General features: G+C 33.4%; 1 protein-coding gene across 5 annotated transcripts in view; it reads left to right on the top strand.

Annotated features, from left to right (window-relative positions):
* Positions 1–23,711, top strand: part of Rnpc3 (RNA binding region (RNP1, RRM) containing 3) — a 36,583-nt gene extending 12,872 nt beyond the window's left edge. Inside the window, exons 9-16 of one of the 5 annotated variants that reach the window (XR_013110034.1) lie at positions 1,227–1,375; positions 4,593–4,754; positions 7,101–7,195; positions 7,289–7,347; positions 9,563–9,695; positions 10,294–10,408; positions 11,429–13,192; positions 19,702–23,711. Coding sequence is in view for 2 of the 5 variants with exons in the window: in XM_034499732.1 (XP_034355623.1) it covers positions 1,227–1,375; positions 4,593–4,754; positions 7,101–7,195; positions 7,289–7,347; positions 9,563–9,695; positions 10,337–10,393 (655 nt within the window). In the remaining 3 variants the exon portion in view is untranslated. Of the gene's footprint in view, positions 1–1,226; positions 1,376–4,592; positions 4,755–7,100; positions 7,196–7,288; positions 7,348–9,562; positions 9,696–10,293; positions 10,409–11,428; positions 13,299–19,701 lie in introns of those variants that run through there. The other 4 variants (XR_013110035.1, XR_013110033.1, XM_034499732.1 and 1 more) reach the window with 4 other exon arrangements.
* The last annotated feature ends 345 nt before the right edge of the window (positions 23,712–24,056 follow it).

Genomic DNA, 24,056 nt, shown 5'->3' with positions numbered 1-24,056 from the left:
GTTTATACTTATGAAATGAGGGTTGTCTGTGTGTGCTGAATTTGCCTTACTGTAATCAGTATTCTTCAGTGTGTTTTGCCAGTTTACTTTGTTGACGTCTTGGTTACTATTTGCCAAACGAGTAAATTCTCACATTTCTCTGTTTACCTGCATTTGATGATACTCAGTTTTCATTTCTTATTAACATCTCTTCTCTGACTAGGTATATTTACCACTTCTTACTAGAGATTGCAATTATAATTTCATTTAACTTTTCTGTTACATTAAAACATAACGAATTATATTTTAATAGAAAGAATCTGATGTATAAATTATTGACACCTTAACCTTTTTTTGTCTTGACATTATAGTCCTGTGCTTTTAATCTCTTAGTCGTGCTGAGCAGCAGAAAGAATGTAAACCATGGTTTCTTGTAGCCACATTATACAGTAAAAATGAGCAAGTTAAGACAATAATGATAATTATTTCATTCTCTAGACTGAAAATACTATTTCATCATAGAATCTGTATGAAAATGTTATTGAGCACTTGGACATTTTTCTTTACAAAAATTCATTAATTACATGTAGTTAATGACTACTAAGTTGCATATTATAGCACTGATGTCACAGTGTATAATATAAACTGTTAAAACACTGTCAGATGATATGGTATCTACCTATAGTCATAGCACTTGGGAGAGGAATGCAGAATGATTACAAGTTCAAAGTCATTCTCTGTTGCACATAGCAAGTTTAAGCCTGAATGAAATGGGCTGGTAAGATAGTTTTCTGGGTAAAGTTTTCTGCAACCAATGGTGATGTCTCGGTTTTGATCCTAAATAATCACATGGTGGAAAGAAAGACCTATCTAACACAGTTCGTCTTCTGAGCTAAACATGTACTCTACCACACATACAAAATAAATGTAAAACAAATAAAAATACTGTTTTATACTGACTCAACAAGTGCACACCTGCAGTCTAAAATCAATTACAAAATGATTTTATTAAACTTTGAACATCCTTTAACCACTGTTTTTCTCATCTGTAAATTAGATATTTAATAGTACCATTACTAAACTTTTGGGCTTTATTGGCCTACTAAGTCTAGTCAGTATGTGCCGTGCCTATATTACAGTGAATGTTTTATCAGCAGTAGCCTTTTAAATTAAAGACAATATGAAATAATGTTCTAGAATTTTATTTTAAAGTAAAAACTTACGTTGTGATTGTGTGTTAATACCAGTTTTCATCCTGTGCTGTTACCTTCGGATGTATTTGACCAACCACAACCTGTAGGTAATAAAAAAATAGAATTCAATATATCGACCAACATGCCTGCAGCATTTACCAAAGATTTGGAGACTCAACAAAATAATGAGGAAAAGAATTCTGGTAAGAACATTTTTGTTATGTTATATGCTAACAACTTTTTTATGTTAATATAAATTTTATATTAGTGTTTGTCAGCTTTAAAGTATTCAGTTATATACTGAGAATGTTGTAACTCAGTTGGTAGAGAACATGCACAGCGCTCTGTGTCCCCAATACTTCAAAACTGAGCATGCTAAGGCAAACTTGTAATTTCAGTGCTTGGTAAATGAAGGCAGGGGACTCAGAAGTTCAGGTACATTTTTGGCTAATAGTTGGAAGATAGCCTAGGTTAAATAAGACTCTACAGTGTAAAAAAAGAAAAGGTTTTGGTTTGTTTTTTTGTTTTTTTTTTTTTTATCAGAAAAAGTAAATTATATAGTTAGGTGAGTCTTAATATCATGGGCTAATGTATTATCAGCTGTTACCTAACTAAAACTTAGGTTAAGTAAAAAGATTGTCATTGTTGCTTTTTTGTTTTTTTTCTGATATTTTCAGATAGGATCCTCTGTCCCAAACATCTATTAAACACACACAGTCCTCCTTTTCCCAATGCTAAAGTCAAGGGTATGCACTAGCATTCCTGACTTCTTGTTATGTCTTACTAGTGGTCACATCTACATGAGATTTAAGAGTTCTGCTGATTTAAATGCTGATAATAATAATATTTCTTATATTAGCAACTATTCATTGTCTGACTGATAAGATATTCTGTGATTCTATTAACAGAATTGTATAATTTTAAGGAAATAAGCTTTGCTACTATCCTGGAGTTTTCAGTTTACACAAACACACACACATACACACACACATGCACACACGCACACACGCATGCATGTGCACATACATTTTACCTAAAACTCAAAGAAGTAAAACATTCCAATGCTTATTGAAACTCCTAATTTCTTAGTAACAGTGGTATTCTTCATTTTAAAAGATATATTTTTATTTTTCAATTACATATATGAGCTTATTGGAAGGCAGATGGACACTTGAGTAAAGATGCCTGCCTGCTGAGGCCAGAATAGCATGAGAACCCTGGAATGGAGTTACAAGGCTTGTGAGCCACCTGTGTAGCATGTTGGGAATAGTCCCGAACCTCTGTAAGAGTTGTATATGATTTTAACTACTGAGCCATCTATCTAGCCCCACAATGACATCCTTTAAATATATCTTTCAGAATTAATATATGCTACTAGAAATTTAATCACAAAATACATGAAGTGAAATTTTAAAAAGTTAATGTGGAATTTTTTAAATTCTTTATTCTTCAAATGTAACTAATTTGTAATTGTCTTTGTTAATGTTATTCTGGCCTTTATTATCTGAGGTTTATGTTTGTAACAGAATAACTAAAGTAGCTTTGAAAAGGATATATTTGGGTCACAGTTTTAGAAGGTCAGCCCTTTTTACTTTGGGTCTGTGAAAAAGCATGTGTCAGAGAAAACTGCCTACTTCAAAATATCCAGGAAGCAAAAAATGGTGTGAGGTATCAAGAGGCTAGTATCCAAAAACTCCCTTCAGGATCATATGAGAAGAATTCCCTACCTCAAGTTTCAAGTTTTAACCTACCTCAAAATATTGCCATGCCAGAGATCAAGACTTTAATATAAGGGCATGTAGGAGGCATCCCAAATTTAAAATACTTCATCTTGTTTGTTACATAGCAAGTTGTAGTGACAACCTTCAGAGCTTACAGGCTAGTGAGAAGAGTTTGCTCTATTTCTGAGTTATAGTCCATAGTTGTAGCATTAATTGTAGCTCTTAGATTTGGAAGTTTTTCTTACAATAAAGATTTATATTTTATTTGTGGGTGTATACACTGGTCTGTGTATGTTCACATGTCTGTGGTTGTACACTGAGGCCAGAAAAAGGCATCTGGTGCCCTCTTCTATCACTTTCAACGGGTTCTCATTTTTGCTATACTGGAATGAGCAAGATCCTCCTCCATGTTGCCTTTTGCAAATATGGGTATTTGAAAGGAATGCCTGGGTTGTTATCTGGTTGCTTGGATCCAAACTCTAGTCTTCATGGTTCTGGAACAAGCACTCTTAACCACTGAGCAGTCTCCACCCAGCCTCAATTCTTTCTAATTTGTTAGTGTAAATACTAGAATATATTTTATATTGCTTCTTTGTTTACTTTTATAAATAAAGAGTTCTAATAAGGATTGTGCATGTAATATGTGAACTTTTAATTACCTGTTCCTTATTATATTTTGCACTTTTCATTAGCTTTATTTTCAATATTTCTACTTTTCTTTGTTATTTTCTCATTTTATGGCTAGTCACCTTACATTAATATATTTTTACTATAATTGATAAACAAATTTAAACATATGCGGTACAGTTTTATGGTTATTTGAATAAAATATTTTATGTTTTTGAAAGATAGTCTGTCATCCCAGAGTTTGTTTTTGAGGTTTATTTAGAGGATTTAATCATATTTTTAAAATTTAGTATGTTGCTATTTAAAGTAAAAGTTAACATAAAAAATTGTTAGCTTTTAAGTATGAAATAATTGTCCATGAAGGATAAACCTTATTACTTATTTATCTTGGAGTGGTGTCAAGGTGAATAGAACTGTTTTGTTCATTTCAGCTTACCATTTTTGACACGAGTTTTAACTTATGTTGAAGAGAGTAAGATATTTAACAGTATTGTGATAAAGTATTATGCAATTCTCATAGTCATTATAGATTATTTTGAATGACTTTGATTTAGAGTACTACTAATTTTATAATGTACATAATTGCACATTTATTTTAACTTGTAATTGTTTCTACTTCAGAGAGGATTGGTTAAGCAACTAATTGCTATATACCAGTATACATACTCTTATCTAACATTGAACATTTTCATCAGATTCTCTTTGATACATCAAATTGAATATGCTAAAGCTAAATTCATTTCCAGTCCTCTTTGCCCCCTAACTAGCATTATAAAGCAAACATTTGACTCTTTAGCTTTTGTTTGTAGCTGCCTTCATGCTGCAATAACAGAACTGAATAGTCAAAGCCTTGGCCAACAAAACTGTAAAACACTGTTCTTCAGAGATTTATAGGAAAGATTGTCCTGTTTCTGTTCTAAGACACCAAGAAACACTAAAAATGACCAAAATGGTATATTAGTAAATGTAAAACAGGAAAAGAAATCTAAAATACATTTTAAATCAAGAGTTATTTTCATTTGTTTGTTTTGTTTTTCTTTTTTAATGACTGATGTTAATGTTCGACTCTTAGATTCACCAGACACTGGACTTGATGATTCAAATACAGGATTTGGAAAAATCTTCCCCAAACCTAATTTGAACATCACAGAAGAGATTAAAGAAGACTCTGATGAAATGCCCTCACAGTTTATTTCTAGAAGAGAGTTGGAAAAGGGTCGTATTTCTAGAGAAGGTAACGTAATAAAATAAACCAACACATAATTTATCTTATATTTTATGTCTTATTTACATTTTTTATACTTTTTGAAGTAAGAAATTTTTATTGGTCATTTCCATTACGTGTTAGTATCTCTAGTTAGTTTGTTGACCCTTCTTTCTTAGAAACTCAAATCTTTTTCTTGTTATTGTTGTTTTGTTTGTTTGTTTGTTTGTTTGTTTTTTGAGACAGGGTTTCTCTGAGTAGTCCTGGCTGTCCTGGAACTCACTCTGTAGACCAGGCTGGCCTTGAACTCAGAAATCCGCCTCTCTCTGCCTCCCAAGTGCTGGGATTAAAGGCGTGTGCCACTACTGCCTGGCAGAAACTCAAATCTTATACTGGGGAAGTTCCTTACCATGCAGTGCAGTCAGTATTGGGTAACCAGTAAGTGCCTCGTGTCTGGAGTTACTTAAGTTGACAAATCATTATCATATACTCTAAAATAGATACAATTTGGTAATTAGAGATCTGAATTTAGGATGTTATATCCTAAAGTTACTCTTTATGTAAATTTGGAAAAAATATATAATAAATTTTAGTCATTTTCTATATGACAAAATATCATGACTTAGGCAAAAAATGAAAAAGTCACTTAATTGGGCTCATGTTTTCAGAGCATTAGAATCTATGGTGGTAGAGGAAAGGCATCATGGCAGGAATAACTAGAGCTCACATTAAGCTGTAGGAAGGGAGTGCACACTAGGAATGGTTCAAGTCTTTTGACACCTCAGAGACTGCTCCCAGTAATAACACCTCCAAGGCCATACCCCATAATCCTTCCCAAACAATTCTAGTAATTGGGGACCAAGTATTCAAACATGGGTTCAAAACAACACCTCTAAATGATTTCTTTTTGTTTTAGTATTAAAAAAATTAGTTATAAATACCTTTCTTTACAATTATGGGGAAACAGACTCCATTAACATCTTTGCATATAAAATCTGGTTTCCCAAAGCATATTACTGGCAATAAATATGAGGAACTATAAAGGAGTTTGGAGACCTTTGTCTGAAATTCCTGACTATTGATTTTGAATGCATTGTTCCTACATTTGAATATGAAAGTGGCTGATTTGGGAAATAAATTTTATTTGCTTATTCATTCATTCATTTGTTTTCTTTACATCCCACTGATTGCCCCCCCCTTCTGTTCAACCCCTCCCACAATCCTTCCCCCATTTTCTCTCCACTTCTCAGAGTGGGTGGGGACCTGCTAGGTTTCCTCCCATTCTAGCATTTCAAGAGTCTGGGAGGCTAGGAGCTTCCTCCCCCACTGAGGCCAGACAATGCTGCCCAGCTAGAAGAACATACCCCATATACAGGCTACAGCTTTTGGGATAGTTCCCACTCCAGTTGGGTGGGACTCACATGAAGACCAAACTGCATACCTGCTACATATATGTGGCGAGTTCTAGGTCCAGCCTATGTATGTTCTTTGATTGGTGGTTCAGTCTCTGAGAGCTCCAAGGGTCCAGGTTAGTTGACTCTGTTGGTCTTCCTGTAGAGTTCCTATCTCCTTAGAGGCTGCAATCCTTCCTCCTGTTATGCCATGAAAGTCCCCAAGCTCCATCTGCTGTTTGGCTGTGGGTATTTGCATATTTCTGAGTGGGACCTCTCAGAGGACAGATACACTAGGCTCCTGTTTGCAAGCATAACGGGGTATCATTAATAGTGTAAAGAGATTGGTACTTCTCCATGGGATGGGGCTCAAGTTGGGCTGGTTATTGGTTGGCCATTCCCACAGTCTCTGCTCCATCCCAATCCCTGCATTGCTTGTAGACAGGATAAGTTTTTGGGTTGAAAGTTTTTTGTATAGGCTGGTATCCCTATTGCTCCACCAGGATTCTTGCCTGGCTATAGGAGGCAGCCTCCTCAGTTTCTATCTTCAATACTGTGAGTCTCATTGATTCTTGGGCCTCTCCTCTATCCAGGGTCTACATCTCTTCCTGGAGATGCCCCCCTACCCATGTCAGTTGCAGATGTCCATTCATTCCCATAGCCATCCAGCCATTTCCCCTCCTCCTTCACATATTGTACCCCGAGCCTCCTCCCCCCACTTCCCTCCTGATGTAGCAGAGTTGATTATGTAAGCGGTTATCACATATTTATGATAAAGTGACTCCTCAAAGAATTTTTAATGACTTTGGGATAAATTTTAGTTCTGTGTAATTGAGAAATACTGCTACTATTGTCTGCTGCTAACATTTTAATAAAGCTTCTTTTTGTCTTTTTAGCAGTTATAGTAAAATGTTACAATTTTACTTAAAGAAAATTACTAAAAAGATTTTAATTCTATATTTTTCTTTTTTTTGTTCTTAAAAAGAAATGGAAACCCTTTCAGTTTTCAGAAGTTATGAACCTGGTGAACCAAACTGCAGGATTTATGTAAAGAATTTAGCCAGGCACGTTCAGGAAAAGGTAAGGTGAAATGTACATTTGATTTTGTTACTTACTTTTCCCACTAGTTTTCTAATTTGTCTTTTTTTTTTTTTTTTAATTTTCTAATTCTAGGATCTTAAATTTATCTTTGGAAGATACGTTGACTTTTCTTCAGACACACAGCGGATCATGTAAGTGGTAGTTCTGATCTCATATTGTATTTTACCTGTTAAAAATTCATCATGTTTTGTTATGCTTGATTTTTCTCTTTAGTGCTAAAACTCACATGATGAAGCATTTGTTCTCTTACATAAAAGTCCTTTTATAAGTCTAGAGTAGGGATAAACAAATTTGTATATAAATGAGCAAATAAAATTTTTAATATTTAAATTAGATCATATTTGTTCAATTTTTTCTAACTATGAAAGCTGATATAAAAATGTATATTAAGAAATGTTTCTGGTTATATTTTTCTAAATCCTTGTTTATTTATTTATTTATTTATTTATTTATTGGTTTTTTTTTTTTTTTTTTTGATAGGGTTTTTCTGTGTAGCCCTGGCTGTCCTGGAACTCACGATGTAGACTAGGCTGGCCTCGAACTCAGAAATCTGCCTGCCTCTGCCTTCCAAGTGCTGAGATTAAAGGCATGCGCCACCACCGCCTGGCTTAAATCCTTATTTATAAATGCCCATTTTCTAGTAATTTTGTCCCTAAGCCTCTGACACTAAAGCATTAGTACTCAACTCTTTTACATTGCCTGAGAACTACTTGAAAAGCTTGTTTAAATGGTTTCCTTGGCCTATCTCCAAAGATAGGTTTTCTAGTTGTGGCAGGCCTCACAGATTTGGATTTCTAAATATGACTTTAGCTTAATTTTATCTTAATTTTAAGTAAAACCAATACTTTTAAAATCTTACCTACCATGGATATAATTTTGTTCTCATGTACAACTACATACAAGGTGGTATATACTGTAAAGGTTACATTTTCAGTATTACCTTGCCCATAATTACAGTTTGAGATGAAGGAAAAATTCCATTTGGAAAAAGGTTATAAATCCCCAAATGATTGTTATCTATGAAACTAGTAACTAATTTTTCTAAAATCACTTCATTTTCAGTTTTGTGTGTGTGTGTGTGTGTGTGTGTGTGTGTGTGTGTGTGTGTGTGTAAAACACACATACATACAGGTGGGTCATTACTCTGTGTGGTATGTATCGGTATGTGTTCATCATTTGCTCTTCCTTTTTTGCATTTGTTTGCTCATCTGTTTGAGACAAAAGTTTTTATTGGCCTCATAGTTAGCAAGTTTGCTAGTCAGGCTGGCCAGTAAGTCAGGGCCCATCTGTTTCTGTCTCTCTAGTTTTGTAATTATGAGCATATATCAACCATGCCCAGTTTTTTGGTTTTTTGTTTTGTTTGTTTCTTTTTTTTTTTTTCCAGTGAGTGTTTAAAGGATTGACTATGGATCCTTTTACCATCAAAACAAGCACTCTTCTACTTGAGCTGTTACTTAGCCTCATCAATTGATAGGATTTGTTTATATTTTTTGGTTTGTAATATTAGATCATATTTTCATTGTAAGTTATTTTATTTTTATAAATAGATCTTAAAAAGTTTTCTCTCAAAAATGTTTTATCTATGAATATACTGTAGAATAAAGAATAGGATATTGGGAGAATTAAGCTAGGAATAACATGTGACTTAGGCTCTATGCTCGGAAGGGCGATGCTGCCTCTAGGTACCATTAATAAAATGTTAGCTTTGAATATCTGATAAGTCCCTTATGTACTCAAATGTTTATAATAATATAAAGTCAATAATGTAAAGCTAATAATCAATTACTTGGTTTCTCTTAGCCTTCGATTTATGTACTTATTTTTAAATCACTTGAGTGTATATTATTGAATTCATTGCAACGTATGTATAAAAAGATTAATTAAAAAAAAATTGGTGGGCAGTGGTGGCACATGCCCTGAGTCCCAACAGTGAAGAGGCAACAGGTCTGATTTACAATGCGAGATCCAGGATGGTCAGGGCTACACAGAGAAACCCTGTCCTGAAAAACAAAAACAAAAAACTCCAAGCAAATAAACACACAAAAACAGTTTTAACTTGCTTTGCTGCTATTAGAACCCTGTATCATGTACAATCACAAAAAAAAAAAAAAAGATTTATATCTTTGCTACTGGTATAATTTTAAAATTTTAAGCATAACAATTGTTACTTGTTAAGATCACTATCAGATAGAGTTTTCAAATATCTAATTCTAAGGTTGAATAGTTCTAGTGTTACTTTGAAATAGCAAAAGTAGTTTGTTATGACTTTTGATGCATGATTTTAAAATTGATAGGCTTTACATCAGAATTACTAGGTTTTTTTGTTTTTTGTTTTTTAACTTCTAGGTTTGATATTCGCTTAATGAAAGAAGGACGCATGAAAGGACAAGCGTTTGTTGGACTTCCAAATGAAAAAGCAGCAGCTAAAGCCTTGAAAGAAGCTAATGGCTATGTTCTTTTCGGAAAACCCATGGTGGTTGTATCCTTTAAACCAGTCTACCCTAAAACCATACACTTTTTATCAGGAAGATATAAATAACTAATATCAAGTTATCATTGATAGTATCAACAATTGCTTGAGTTGTTACTTAACAGTTAATATGCCTTAGCTCAGTCAGATGACAAACTTAATCATTATTTGAAAGTAATCGTAACTTTAGCAATGGAAAGGGAAGGCCAGCTAAGTCTGTACGTTGTGCAGCTCTAAGTTATTTCCTCCTGTTAAACTCAAGGCATAGTACCTAGAAATATATTGGAGTCACTGGAAGCGATTCCACTGTACTTTAATTGTAATTCACATCTCTACTTTGGTATTTCAGTGACCAAGATAGATCATTGCATAAGTCTCTTGTAGTAGTAAATTCAAGTTTTACATTAGAAATCAGTGGAAGTATGGTTGAGAAAAGTAACAGTTACAAGGAAAGGCAAATGTTTTCTTTTTTTTTTTTTTTTTTTTTTCAAATTGTGAAGATCATGCAAATGTTAGGGAAAATAATTTTTAAGTCTTCTATTTTAGACATTAGTACTATATATTATGAATTCTTGTATATTAGATCTTGACTATCTAAAAAAAAAAGCAGTTTTATGTTCATTATGGAAGCCTTAATGTTAACATAATAGCAGTTTGCTCGATCTGCTAGACCAAAACACGATTCTAAAGAAGGAAAACGGAAGTGATACAAACAAATAAAGGTAAGTGAGAATAAAACAGTAAGTGGAGTTTAAAAAAAAAATTTTCTTGGAGTAAATGTAAGGAAATATGAAAGTATTACAGATTACTAATTCAGATATTTTATGTTTTTAAGAAAATTTCTGTGTATACTGTTTATTCTCATTAAGTTCAAAATTATAACTAGATTAAAGTAAGCTTGTGTGTAACAATTTTAGAGGATTTTATAAAGAGAATGTATTGGTTGTTATTTTATGTTTTCTGCATGATGATGTTTTTAATATCTAACCTATGTTATAATCACTTGGAGAGCTTGATAAAAACAGATTGCTGGCTCTACACTTCAAGAGTTTTGAGTCAGTAATTTTGAGGTGGGTAAGCAGTAATCCCATTTATCCTATCAGTATTCGCAGCATGCAGTAATTGCAAGTATTGCAAGGAACAATATATTACATATTCATTGAGTTCGTAGGTAACATTGAGGTGTTTGGTCCAAGGACCATGTTTTCAGAACTGAAGCAAACAGTTACTAAAATTCTACAGTGCTATGTATTTCATCCTATATATTATTAACATTCTTCACAAAAATATGTTTCTGGGGTATAATCTTTTTGGAACAGGTAGTTTCAATACCTAAGTAAATGAATGATTTGAAGTAGTGAAACTGAAAATTTTAAATTCTTAAGTTGTTTTTTTGAGAAATCAGTGGAAAGAGTTGTTTCTGGTTTTTTGGGGGATGGGGGATAGTTAGAGATATTTTACTTTTTGTTATTCTACTCTTTGAGCCTGGAAGAATATGAAGATCATTGGTCAAAATTGCCATTTAGCTGAAAAAGAATCATATCAAAATAGAATTATTTGCTTACTGTTTAATCTTTGTGAATTTCTTGGAATATTTAAGTTTACTGTCAAGGGAGACAGATGTCTCAAAAATGCTATACAGAAAAAAATGAAGAATTTCAGTCTTTATTTTAGTAAATTGTTTCAAAATTTATTGCTAAAGATTAGAAAAAAATAAACTACATTCTGCTGTTCTTCTTTAGAAGCATTCCTGCGTACATACTGCTGTAATACTGTCATACAAGTGTATCCTTTCTTGTTGTATCCTTTTGGGGCAGTGGTTTTGTTTTGTTTCATTTTGTTTTCCAGAAGTCCTTTGTCTACCTTCTATCATTTCTCCAGATTAAGTACTTTTTATTCTTTATTCAAATGATACATTTCTCAAATTAGTTTTGTTTCCTGGAAAAATACATGTATTTTAGATGCCCTGGTTAATATTCTATGCTATCATATAAGTCAATGAGTTTCAGGCAAAGTTAGTGAATCAGGTCACTTGGTATATACAATTGCTTGACCACAGTATATGGTAATATTTCTTGTATATTTGAATTTCTTCAATTTAATTCAGGAACATGCTTCCTGTTTTGTATTATATCCCATTTTGTTGTTGTTCTAGTTTCTTTTTTGTTGCTGTGATAAATACCCTGACAAAAAGTGACTTAGTGAAGAAGGGATTTACTTGTCTTTCAATTTACAGTCCATTACCATGGGGAAGTCAAGGCATGAATTTAAAGCATAATGTCCACAGTCAAGAGCAGAGAGAGAGAGAGAATAAATTCATAGCTTGCCTAGTCTGAGCTGGCTTTTTCCTGTTATACGCTGTTCATGGTCCCCTTTCCTAAGGAATGGTCTTACCCACAATTGGTTGGATCTTACATTAGTGAACAGTCAAAACTATGGTATGCGCTCATACCAACATAATCTAGATATTGCTTTATTAAGACTTTTCCCAGGTAATTCAATATTGTGTCAAGTTGATAATTAAAACTATCCAGCACAGTTTTTCTGTATAACATGTTGCAAAATTTAACTGGGAAATGATCTTTTTCTGTTAATAGTAAATATATTGAAAAGGAACAAGATTTCTATTAAAAAAAAAAACTCAAGGTACAAAAAGATTGAGTGCCTTTGACAAGTAGAAGGATTTCCTTTACTTTTTGTCTTTTCAAAACAAGAAAATTCCAAAAACAAAATTTAAATACACACACACACACACACACACACACACACACACACACACAGAATAACAGATAAGACATGTTTATGTAGTTATATAGTTAGTAAATTATCTTCTAGAAGTAAGAACAATGATTCCAGGCTGTATGATGACTATCTCCCAGAACAGCCAATCTCAAATTCTGTACATTTAAATTCTAAGAATTTTAAAATTTATAATAATAATTATTTGTTGATATTTGTTTTCTGTCTTAGAGATTGATTCTCGTATATTAATACAGAGAGACCCACCAAAGAAGATGGTCGATGTACAAGTATTTCTAGAGTCTAGATTCTATCTCAGAGCTAATAAATCAGAATTACTGGAATATGTCTTGTAATATAATTTGAAAGTTTTACTTAATAATAGAAAGGACCACTGACAAATTTACATTTTTTTAGGAAAATAAAAATCCTAAAGATTTTGTGGGAAATGTTCCTATTATGAGTCCTTTAAAAATGCTCATAATTATGTTATTTGAAATTACCAAAATTGAAATTGCAGTCTCTTCATAATCACAATTGAAATATTTTCATTTTTATTATTATAAGTAGCCTTTCTTTACATGTATTTTGTACTGACATGATTCACTAATTTTCTGCAAATAAATATTGGGCTTTTAAAACTTAATGGAATTATTATGATTATTTTTAATGGGCCTTTGTGATATTTTAGGTTTCTTCTGAGTCCTGTATCTTTCAAGTACTGTGGAACTTTGAGAGAAGAAACTGACCATCTGGACTTTGGAACTGTGCGTAACAACTTTGAAAGCATTAAAAAATTACATATCTTCAAATTAATGTTTGGAGATACATTGCAATGGCTTATCATATATATAATAAATTATTTTTTCTCAACAGTGTCCATAATTTTTTATTACTCAGTTTATATATCTAAGGAAGTCTAACTCAACAATAAATATGAACTTTTATTGATAACTTTTAGTGCTATTTATACATTTTTCTTTATGATACTCATACTTTATTTCTACATTTGTACATATATAGGTACTATAAACATATTTTACAAGGATTTATCTAGTTAATTATTTTATGACTAGTTTTAATTTTTATTGACACTGCCCACTCTTTTGATAGTGGTAGATTTGTTTGTATTAATATTTGTGACCATTTCTATCTTAGAATGTGAATTTTATACCTCTAAACTTTGTATAGAATCACTGTTCAGAGGTAAAGACATGTCTCATAGTAAAGTATTCTCTTAGTAAAATTTATTTCTGGCATAAGAAAGAATTAGAATTTTCAGAAGAAAAAATTTGTTTTTTTTCACTGGTAAGTATAAAATAACCTTTCCCTTAGAGCTGCTCCCCGAAGGCTTGTGCCTTCATTGAAATACCATTAAGAATTTTACCTTTTTTTCCTTGCATTTATGGCATTGCAAAATGGGCAGAGTAAAAGAACTCAACATAGGAGTTAGAAATAAAAGTGAGCCCTAGAACATGCTGATAAATGCTTAGCTGGTCAAATAGATAAAGAACCAAAAAGGAAGGTATTGTGCCTGTATAACACATTTAGGAATACAAGGCCTAGACCCAGTCCTTCTTTAACTTTTTTAACTGATTTGGGATGGTTAACCTATGAGTTAAGGGACTATAGCAAATTCATGGCTTTGAGTTTATTGTTAGGAGGTTTCCCATATTTTATTTAGAAATAGCTGAGAGGAGTGAATAGACAACAGTCCAGGTTACCTTACATGGATAGTTGGTTTTCAAAACATCAGAAGTCCATAGAATTGACACTACAAATATTTATATATTAATGTCCATTCTGATTAGAGACCTGTCTGCTCCTGACAGCTTCCTGTCGTGGAGTCTAAGAAGAAATTGAGCATCCTTGGAGTTACTCCAGTTGTGTGGTGACAGCCACTAGGCAAGAATTGCCTCTTTTCATCTACAGACAATTTACTGTCCAGAAAAGGACATACATGCAGAATAGTCGACTGATTATATCTACCTAGACAGAGTAATCAGCCCTTAATAATCCTGCATCACTAAGGTCTGTCAGATGACTCTGGGCCAGAAGGCTGAATATTTGATGCTCCAATGTTCGGTAGCATAGGGGCTTTTCAGGTGTTCATTGGTCTCTATAAATTGGCTAAGTTTTAGAAGCTATGTTTAGTGCTTCCCATAACTTCAGTTAACTCAGTCATTCTCGATTTCTGACAGGGTTGAAGACCTATAGTCTCATAGACAATCCTGGCTATTTACTTTGAGAGAAAAGATCTGAGTAGTTGGTTTTCAGCTGACATTCATTCTAAAGCCAAAAAAAAAAAAAAAAGAAAAGAAAAGAAAAGAAAAAGAAAAAGCCAGGATCAAAAGTAAGTGTTTTAGTTAGAAGAGATGACAGAACTTCTGGTTAGTCAACAAAATGATGGACTGGGTATTAGGACTATCTTGTACCTCACTGGTACAATTAGGAATAAGTATGCTCTAACTGTATTTTGAGAGAAAAGTTTTATTTTAACAGGAAGAGTGATATGTAGGAGGAGCTAAGTGGGAAGGAGTACTGAGAGGAAGAGATGGAGTAAGGAGAGAAGATGAAGGAGAGGAGAAGCTAGGTGATGAGAGAGAGAAAGAGGGGGCATGGAGGCAGATGTTCACAGCTCTCCACCAATCAAAGATAGTTTTTATATCTAGGTTGGGTATTGGGTTACGCTTCTGATTGAGCCTTACCAAACTTATAAATCCTTTGATTAACATTTAAAAAAAAATTGTATAGAAGCAAAAAGGAAAGGGGGGGGGCATGGGACAGGGGTTTTCTAGGGAGGGGAAATGGGGAAAGGGGATGGCATCTTAAATGTAAATAAAATGATAAATAAAAAAAAAAAGAAGGGAAATCTTGAAATGTGTTGTCAATATTAGACAAAAGAAGAGTGGATCAGCATAGTTGTTTTTCAGTGAGTCCCTAAGTTGTTAAGACTAAGATTTAGGTGTCCACATGATCTAGATCTGAATGAAACTGCTTAGATAGATAAAATGGGTTAGAGTTGGTGGTCAGTAAAGTGATTGAGAAGAATTTATTAAAATCATAAAAACAATTCTCTTTCTCAGGTAAATAATACTCTTTGCATGTTTGGTTTTCTAAATATATAGTTGTTTTGAAGTTGTATATGAGTGCATTGTATTGCATAATTATTCCAGCCACTTAGAAGACAACTCTTGAAAATGTAATAGGGGAAACGGGTCTCTAATAGGTCTATTTGTTAACAGATCTTTTTGTGTGTGTGTGTGTGCGCGCGCGCTTTTAAGAATTGCAAGGAAACTGGTTTGTCAACAGGTCTGATAAAAGAAGGAAGAAACTGTAGGAAAAAAGAGGAATATTTATAAATTATCAATCTTGCATATAAGTAGAAGACAGATTTTCAGACTAGATATTTCTAGTTTTATAGACCATGTTACATTTTTATTGGGATTAATTATGTTCAGTTTTTGATGTTTAAATGACAAATGCCTGCAAATATCATTGTAAAGGAAGAATGATTTATTTTCTCTTAAAATTTCAGAGACTTTAGTCCATATTATTTCTGGACTGACCTCATTACTTCTGGAGCGATGGTGAGACAATAGCATATAGTTGAAGGCCATGGTAGTACAGAGTACAGATTTGCTACATCACAACAGGCAGGAAGTTTAATTAGACAAACTGTTTGAAGTTTTAAGAGACATGGCAATATATAGCTCCTAAGAACAGCACACAGTGAGTGTTCTTAGGAGCTATATATTCTAGATAGTTCCCCTCTAAAATTTAAGGCACTTCTCAGAATAGTGCAGTGAGTGTTCTAAGTGCTATCATTGAATAGGTTTCATGGTTTGAATTTAGTCAAAGGTGAAACTTCCCTGAATGAATACACAGAAGTTGAAAAAATAGCAAGGGACTTTAACTTACAAAGGAAAGGTTGAGACAGGCCAGCCATTGGTGGCACATATCTTTAATTCTAGCACTTGGGAAACAGAGGTAGGTGGCTCTTTGAGTTTGAAACTCGATTGAGTTTCAGGATAGCCAGAGCCACACAGATAAACCCTCTCTCAAAAAATCAACAGTTTGAGACTGTTGAAAATGGCATAATTCTGTATAAATTAATGGTACAGATGAAGATGTGTTAGTGTTCTCAGAAGCAGAAGTTGAAACTATAGGAGACACAAGAATAGAGTACGTAAAATTGAGAATATTGGAATATGGTACAAACTAGGCTGTTTAGATGTAGGTACAGTTCATGTAGAATAATAGATGAATTCAAGAATTATGACAAAGTAGTGGCCAAATAACTAATTATTAAACTATATAAATATTAAGTATTTAGGAGATAATAGTTTTTAAAATAAGCTTAATTTTTTCCACATTCTACAATGGTAATAGGAAATTTTCTTAGGTAATATAATTGTGTTGAGTTTTTTGTTTTGTTTGTTTGAAACAGTAGGTATGAGGAAAATTATTTTATGCCTCATTTCCCACAGTGATAGCATTATGTATAGTGTTACTACTACATGCTAGTAAATATTGTAAACATAAACTGGCATGACTTAAGAGATTTCAGTTATGTTTTTTCAATTTACTGGTCTCTTCCCCATAGGTATAAGAAAATACCTGAAATTGAGATAATTTCTTTAGCTCATATCTCTTAAGTGCCATTATTGGCTTTGACTTCCACTGGGTTCTGGTGGGGTTTCATGGTAAGTGGTATCACTGACAGGGGCCAGATCCAGCTCTTCTTTCTTGATTCCTGTTAAGGTAGCAGAGGGGGATGACCATCAGTTGGGGCAAGACTTGGTCTTATGAGATATTTAAGGTGTTTACCTGTCTTAAGTCTTAGTCACTTTGCTACAGTAACTGACCTGCCTGTCTGAGTTCCTATGAGACCAGAAATTGCAGTCTCTGGCATTTAGCACATTATAAAGCAGTAGGGGATTAAGTAAAGTAGCCTTTGTTCTGTCTCAGCACCAACTCCAAGATTAACTCTCAGCCTTCTAGGTGAAGCCAGTAGAAGAAAAAAAGCACTCTTTGAAAATTTATTTCAGTGTTCATTTCTAAGTTCTTCAGTTCTCCATAAAGTTTCTATAAAAGTTCTCCAAAAAGTTCTCTCTAAAACATTCTCTCTGCTCTCTTCTAATCTTACTCTTTTGTCCTACTCTGATGTCACAATAATGCCCTTACTCTCAATATCATTATTCCCAGTGCTGTATGCCTTTTCTCCCAATGCTATTACTCCCAGTGTCTTTACTTCTCAAAGTTTTCTAAGAAAGCTCTTCTCTAAAAAGTTCTCTCTAAAAGGTTCTTGAATTCCATTTAAAAAGTTCTCTCTCTCGGTCTTCAGCACTTACATGTTGCAGCCCGCTCCATTCCATTCTGCCCCTCACTTGAAGGCCACTATGTTGCTGACCACTCTGCCCCATGCTTGGGGCTAAGTGCTCTGGTCAAGAGAGAGAGTAGAGATGGAGGGGCAAGAGACTCGAAGAATGGAGACAAGAGAGGTTCTGATCAAGTCTCTAGTCTTGTTTATTGTCTCTCTCCTATTGACCTCTTGACTCTATTGACTCATATTGACTCCTATTTTTACCCTATTACAAGGAAATCCTGGGTATTTATAAGCACAAGCAGGAGAACACAGGTAAAGACATTTTACCACGTGCACCATGCAGCTGGGGTCACTAAACAGCAAAACAAGCTATGTGGGATAAACAAGATGTTTGTCAGAGTGTGCTTCAGCTGCTGTAGGCTGTTGAAAAGCAAGTCTCTCTCAGGATATATGGTTCCAGATGGCGGCAAAGTTGATAGCTGCTTTCTAGCCACTTTCTGCTTAAAGTTGGCTCCCAACACTTACACATCTTTCAGAATACATGATCACATGGTAAAGAGTTCATCACAAGTTTACACATAAATTCAAATCATAAATTGAATTAAATTTACAACAGAGAATGTTTATATGCATATATCGTAGGAGTAATCTGGCTAAACATTCATCATCTTTCACTAGCTCTATAGATTTATGAAAAGTTAAAGACCATAACTAAGTTACCACTGAAGTTTTGTATAGATAAACCCAGTCAATATTGTATCTTCTGTCCTTGCACCTATAGTAAATCCTTAGTTCCTTTTTTATGACCTTTGGTTGTTTTACAACCTCTTAGAATGCTATAAGTTGAAAATGCCTGCTTGCTCCCTCAGAAGCAGTTTAACTTGTGACGCTTGAAGACTGGAAGAGTTCTCATTGTAGTGTTGAGTATCAGAGAAGACTTAATAGCAGTCCTATACTAAAAGCTTAACAATTACTAATATAGAATTAGGAATTCTTATAGTATCATTAAGAATTAAGAAATCATCTGTTACAGAAATCTGCTCGAGTGGGCTAATACCTAGTGATTGTTATATATATTTAATAGTAACAGGAAAGCATATTAATATCAGGAATTTTTCCTCAGATAAAATCTTAGCCTTGCCCAGAGAAGTAAACCCATCATAGCTTTATAGTCCATGGCGGAACCATCTCAGGAAGATTACCTGCTAGTTTTTAGCTTTTCCATGATGGCTCCTGGCACATCATAATTGTTGAAATGCATGGTTAGAGGGACAGATTGCATAGTGAAACAAGAGGACAAAGGATGGATGTTGATGGAGTAATTTTGTTCTTTTATTGCACTTTTGGGTTACTAACTAGGGTTCCCTGAGAAATACTTAATCTTTTCTGAGGATGTGTTTCTAGAGACCCAAGCAGCTGGCCCACCTTACACCTCATAAAAGATTGTGTCATTTTAACATTGCCACACCAAAGATTAAGCCACTAACATGTGACCTCTTACAGGAAGAACTGAAACCATATTAAAACTAGTATCCAACCAACTCAGTTGTGAATTGTATAAAAATCACAGAGTATTCAAGAAATCCTCATCCTTTCTCTGAGAAGACCTTATATATCCTTTACTTCCCTTTCTTCATCTAGAGCTTTGGACTGTTTGACAAGAAAACACATGGTGGGGCTGCAGATAGGGGTCAGTGGTTAAGAGCACTGGCTGTTCTAAAGGATTGGGTTCAATTTCCATCACCCACATAGTAGCTCTCAACTGTCCCTAACCTCAGATCCAGGGAATCCCAATACCCTCAAGACAGACTTGTAGGCAAAACACTAATGCACATAAAATAAGTAAGTACCTGATAAGGCTACATGACCAGTTGCTGAAAGGAAGGTTATAGTTGACACATGTTTTTTTTTTTTTTTTTTTGCATGTGTGTTTCTTTTGCTGTGAAGAGATAACCATAGCAACTCTCAAGAAGAAAACATTTTATTTGGGTTGTATTACACGTTCAGAGGTTTAGTCTATCATTAATGTAGGAAGCATGATGGCATGCAGGCAGACTTGATACTGGAAAAGGAACTTAGAGTTCTACATCTGGATCAGCAGACAAGAAGAAGTGAAGAGTGAACCATAGCCTGGCATGAGCATTTGAAACCTCAAAGCCCACCCCAAAGACCTGCTTCCTCCAGCTTAGCCATATCTATTCCAACAAGAACATATCCTAATCCTTTCAAATAATACCACTCCATATGAGTGGGCCATTTCAGTTCATGGCACCACAGCCTTGTCTTGTGTTCATGTGTAGGATATGCAGCCCAGTGTCAAAGATGAGCCTTTTTTTCTTCAGCCTAGAGTTCCTTTCCATTATGCTCTGTCATCCTGATATCATTATTTATGAACTCAAAATAAGAGTTATTACAGAGTAGAAGTGCTGATCATGTAATTTGAATCTGTAGAAAAAGCCTTATCAGCTAATTGAATACTTAATCAACTGCTTTAAACAAGTGCCTTACATTTTACTAGAAGAAGAATAATTGGCTAAATGAATGTCAGATAATGACCATGGAAGTGAACTTTTCTGTTAAATACATGATGTTCTTTAAAGGAAAAGTGGCATTATGAAATCAATTAACTTGGTTAATAGGTGCCTAAAAGTAGATTCCTTACCTTGGTGTACAATATATAAAGCTCAATTGCATGTTCTTTTCTGTTTACGCCACATGTGGTCAGATATGTGATGTGCAATCTCTCAGGATTAAAGGTTAAGAAAGTAGTCATTTCGACAAGATTTTGATAATTTCATAATCCTGATTAAATCATTCAGATAAGCCTTGAAGTTGCTCTTTCTTGGAAGGTTTTATAAAAGAAACACTTTGAAAATTAAGATAAAAATATATACATCTGAAGGAAAAAGGGGGAAGATTTTTTGAAAATCTAAAAGTTAGAAAATTCTTTGCACACTTGCATGTGATTTTCAAGAACTTAGAAAAAGATTGCTTTTCAAGATGATGCTACCTTCTACTGCTCACATAAAAGTATCAAGGAATAGCAGCATACACAGTAGCAACATGTATGACTTGTAGAAATTATACTAAGTCTACACTTGTTTTATTTTTAAAATTATGTTTAGAAAGTGAGTGTGGTGTATGTCTGTGTCTGTATTGTATACACTCTGTTGCTGCACATACTTTTCTTCATATTATCTCAGTAAGAACACATTTTATGAAAAAACTAGAATGTTAACAAATTTAAAACCTCAAAGATCATGCAAGGAATGTTATTTTATCATAGCTGAATTAAACTTGACTTCAACATAAAAAATTTAAAGTTCTTCAATTTTTTGAATATCAACAGATTACTGAACATGAACCAAAGATGATGAAATGAGAAATTATAAGATGCAATTAAAGGATTGTCTAAAGGTTATTTTAGAATGAAGTTTAATTACAAATTGATAGGGTTCTACTTTCGAAAGCTAAAGGGAGTAAACAAGTAGAAGAAAATAATAAAATTTAAAAATTAAACCCACAAATAGGAACAGTAGGAGAAAAAGTGTAAACAAATCTGGTTTGGAGAAAAGATTAATAAAATTGAACAGGTTGTAGCCACACTGTTGAGAAAAAGACCAATAAGAAACACAGTTAAAAACATCATGAAAGGCCTCATTTTATGTCCAAAATTTTCTGAAAACATGTTGAACATCTTTTTAAATTTAGTGGATATATCCACGACATAATGTGTATATATCTATGTAATGATCATAATCAAGAAGATTATCAACTTAAGAGTAGGAGGGGAGCATAGGAGAAATTCTCGGAAGGGAGTGGAGGGGAAAGCGATGTAATTCTATTTAACTTAAACATAAAAGATTTTTATGAATTATTTTACCAATTTTTTGAAGGCTAGAATCTCTTATGGTCAAGATCTTGTAGACAACCTCCCTTTAAATCTGTGTATGAAATTTACTGAAAGTTTAGACACAACAAAAGTTCACTGTTGAATTCTGTCAAACATGAAAAGAGAAATGTTCAATTCCTCTAGTTTTAAAATTATTTGCAGCGATATTCAAGACTATATTTAATGAAGCCGCAGGTCACGCTTGCTCATGAATATACAATAAAAAATTTTAGAATATAATAATATGTAAAAGTGATCATCAGTTTTGCCAAGTTACCTTTATCTTGGGAGATGCAAACATGTTCAGCTTTTGAAAATTAGTATTATTAATCATAATATAAAAGGATAGAAACAGGAAGAAAATGATAGAATTATTTAATCCTAACAAAAATTCAGGAAACCAAGAGTGGAAGAAACCTACATAACAATACAGACTTTGTAAGTATGAAGAACTTTTTTTTCTGAAATTAAAAACAACCAGAGAATGCCTGAAGTCACTCTTCCCATTCAAGTCTTAGAGCCAGTGGAGGAGGAGGAGTAATAATGACGATGCTATTATAATAAAGCCATGGATATTAGGCACAAAGACAGTACATTGTTCACATTGAGCATTCCCATGATAATTGACATGGAAAACTGAAGAATTGGCTAATGGGTTACACTGAGTATTAAGAATTACTAGATTTAAAAATAACGTGCATTTTACTAGGGTCTGGCAGCAAGCTATGAGAAATTGAAATTTCTTATAATGTATTTCAGATCTGACCAAATAGTATAAATGGTAAATTGTGCTTGACCGAAATGCTCAAAACAACATGGTTTATTGATATATATATTAGAAGACTTGGATGCCTGCCTTTCTTGTGGTTCATCCTTTTTCAAATATCACAGTTGACTATAGTGTTTATACTGACAAAATAACTCAGAAATCTTTGTAAATGGAACAGTAATACAGAACTCTTGTTTGATAACATCTGTATAAATTTAAGACTTTAAAACTAATCAACATCGTTTTTTTCAGGATAAATGACATAAAAATAACTGAACAAAACAAAACACCACCAGGAATGTGTTCCACATAAATGATGAGCTAAGACTTTGTCCCAGTGACATGCCAGTTTACTAAAGCATAAAGAATAATGTTTTGGTGTTTTCGTAAATACATGGACACACAGATTACAATATTAGCAACCATTGGAAAAAACCAAAATATCCTCATGGAAAAACATTCAAGAGACATGCATATTATAGAATGAAAAACTAAAACTTAAAAATACAAGATAAGCACAGTTAAGCAAGTTCATAAAACACAGGTTTGATTATTTTAAGAAATTGATGTCAGACAGTATTTTGCTTTTCAAAGTACTATTAAAATAACAAAAGCATAACATACAGAGAAAAAAATCTTTGTAAGCCATATACTAATGTCAGTTGTATCTAAAATATATAAAGGAGTCAAAATAGAAAAAGAAAATGGACATCACACAAAAATGGGAAGGTAATTTGAATAGACATTTATCTCAGGGGCTAAAGGATACAGATTAGCACTCAAAATGTATTTTAACATCACATACAATTGGAAAGTGAAGTAATAATAAGATAGCACCACCAAATACATTCCCAAAGTAGCAATGCACAATAATCAGGATGCTCACAGATTGTGGAAATTATAAGGAAACCAACCTTAACACTTACAATGACAGCATTTTCAACAAATTATGTAAAGGCACACTCTAAGAAGTACAAGGCTTCCTAGACAACTAGTCTGAATTCAAATGTAGGTAAGACAGTTAAGTACAAAATGATGTGAGAATTTGGGAACACCACAACTAATTTTATAGTTTCAAAGGGTACTTTGTCAAATGTACAAATCTATGCATCAGACAGTAAATTTTACTCTATGTGAAATGTATATAATAAAACTTGTTCTGTGTCCTTTGTGATTTGTGTATTTGCTTGTGATTAGTATAGAATATTTATGATATGCTTTGGTCCACATTTGATATCTTTTATTTTGTAATACCAAGCAATTATCAGACATTAAACAGAGAATTTTCTCCCTTTATCTTTTGAAGTAGTTTTCTTTAACAATGTATTTGAAGGATTTTTCTAAGTCTTTGTTCTATTTTGTATATAAAGTGTCTCCACTTTTGCTGGAGAGGCAGGCTCATCACTGATTTGTATTTCTGTAAGCCCATTTGAAGATATTTGTTATTACCAGTATACATAGGATCATTTTGCCTGAATCTGCAGATGGTAATGTAATATTTTAAACTCTTAACTCTTGCTTTTTCTACCTCTCTGAACCTTGATTTCCACAATAATGTGTAGATGACACCAATCCAGTAGTACTGTTTAGCAGAAATGTTCACATAAATTTCTAAAACATCTGTTACTACTCTTGCTATAT

Source organism: Arvicanthis niloticus, chromosome 4 (assembly GCF_011762505.2).
Source record: "Arvicanthis niloticus isolate mArvNil1 chromosome 4, mArvNil1.pat.X, whole genome shotgun sequence".
Classification (NCBI taxonomy): Eukaryota; Metazoa; Chordata; class Mammalia; order Rodentia; family Muridae; genus Arvicanthis; species Arvicanthis niloticus.
This window is presented reverse-complemented; position numbering and strand designations above follow the sequence as displayed.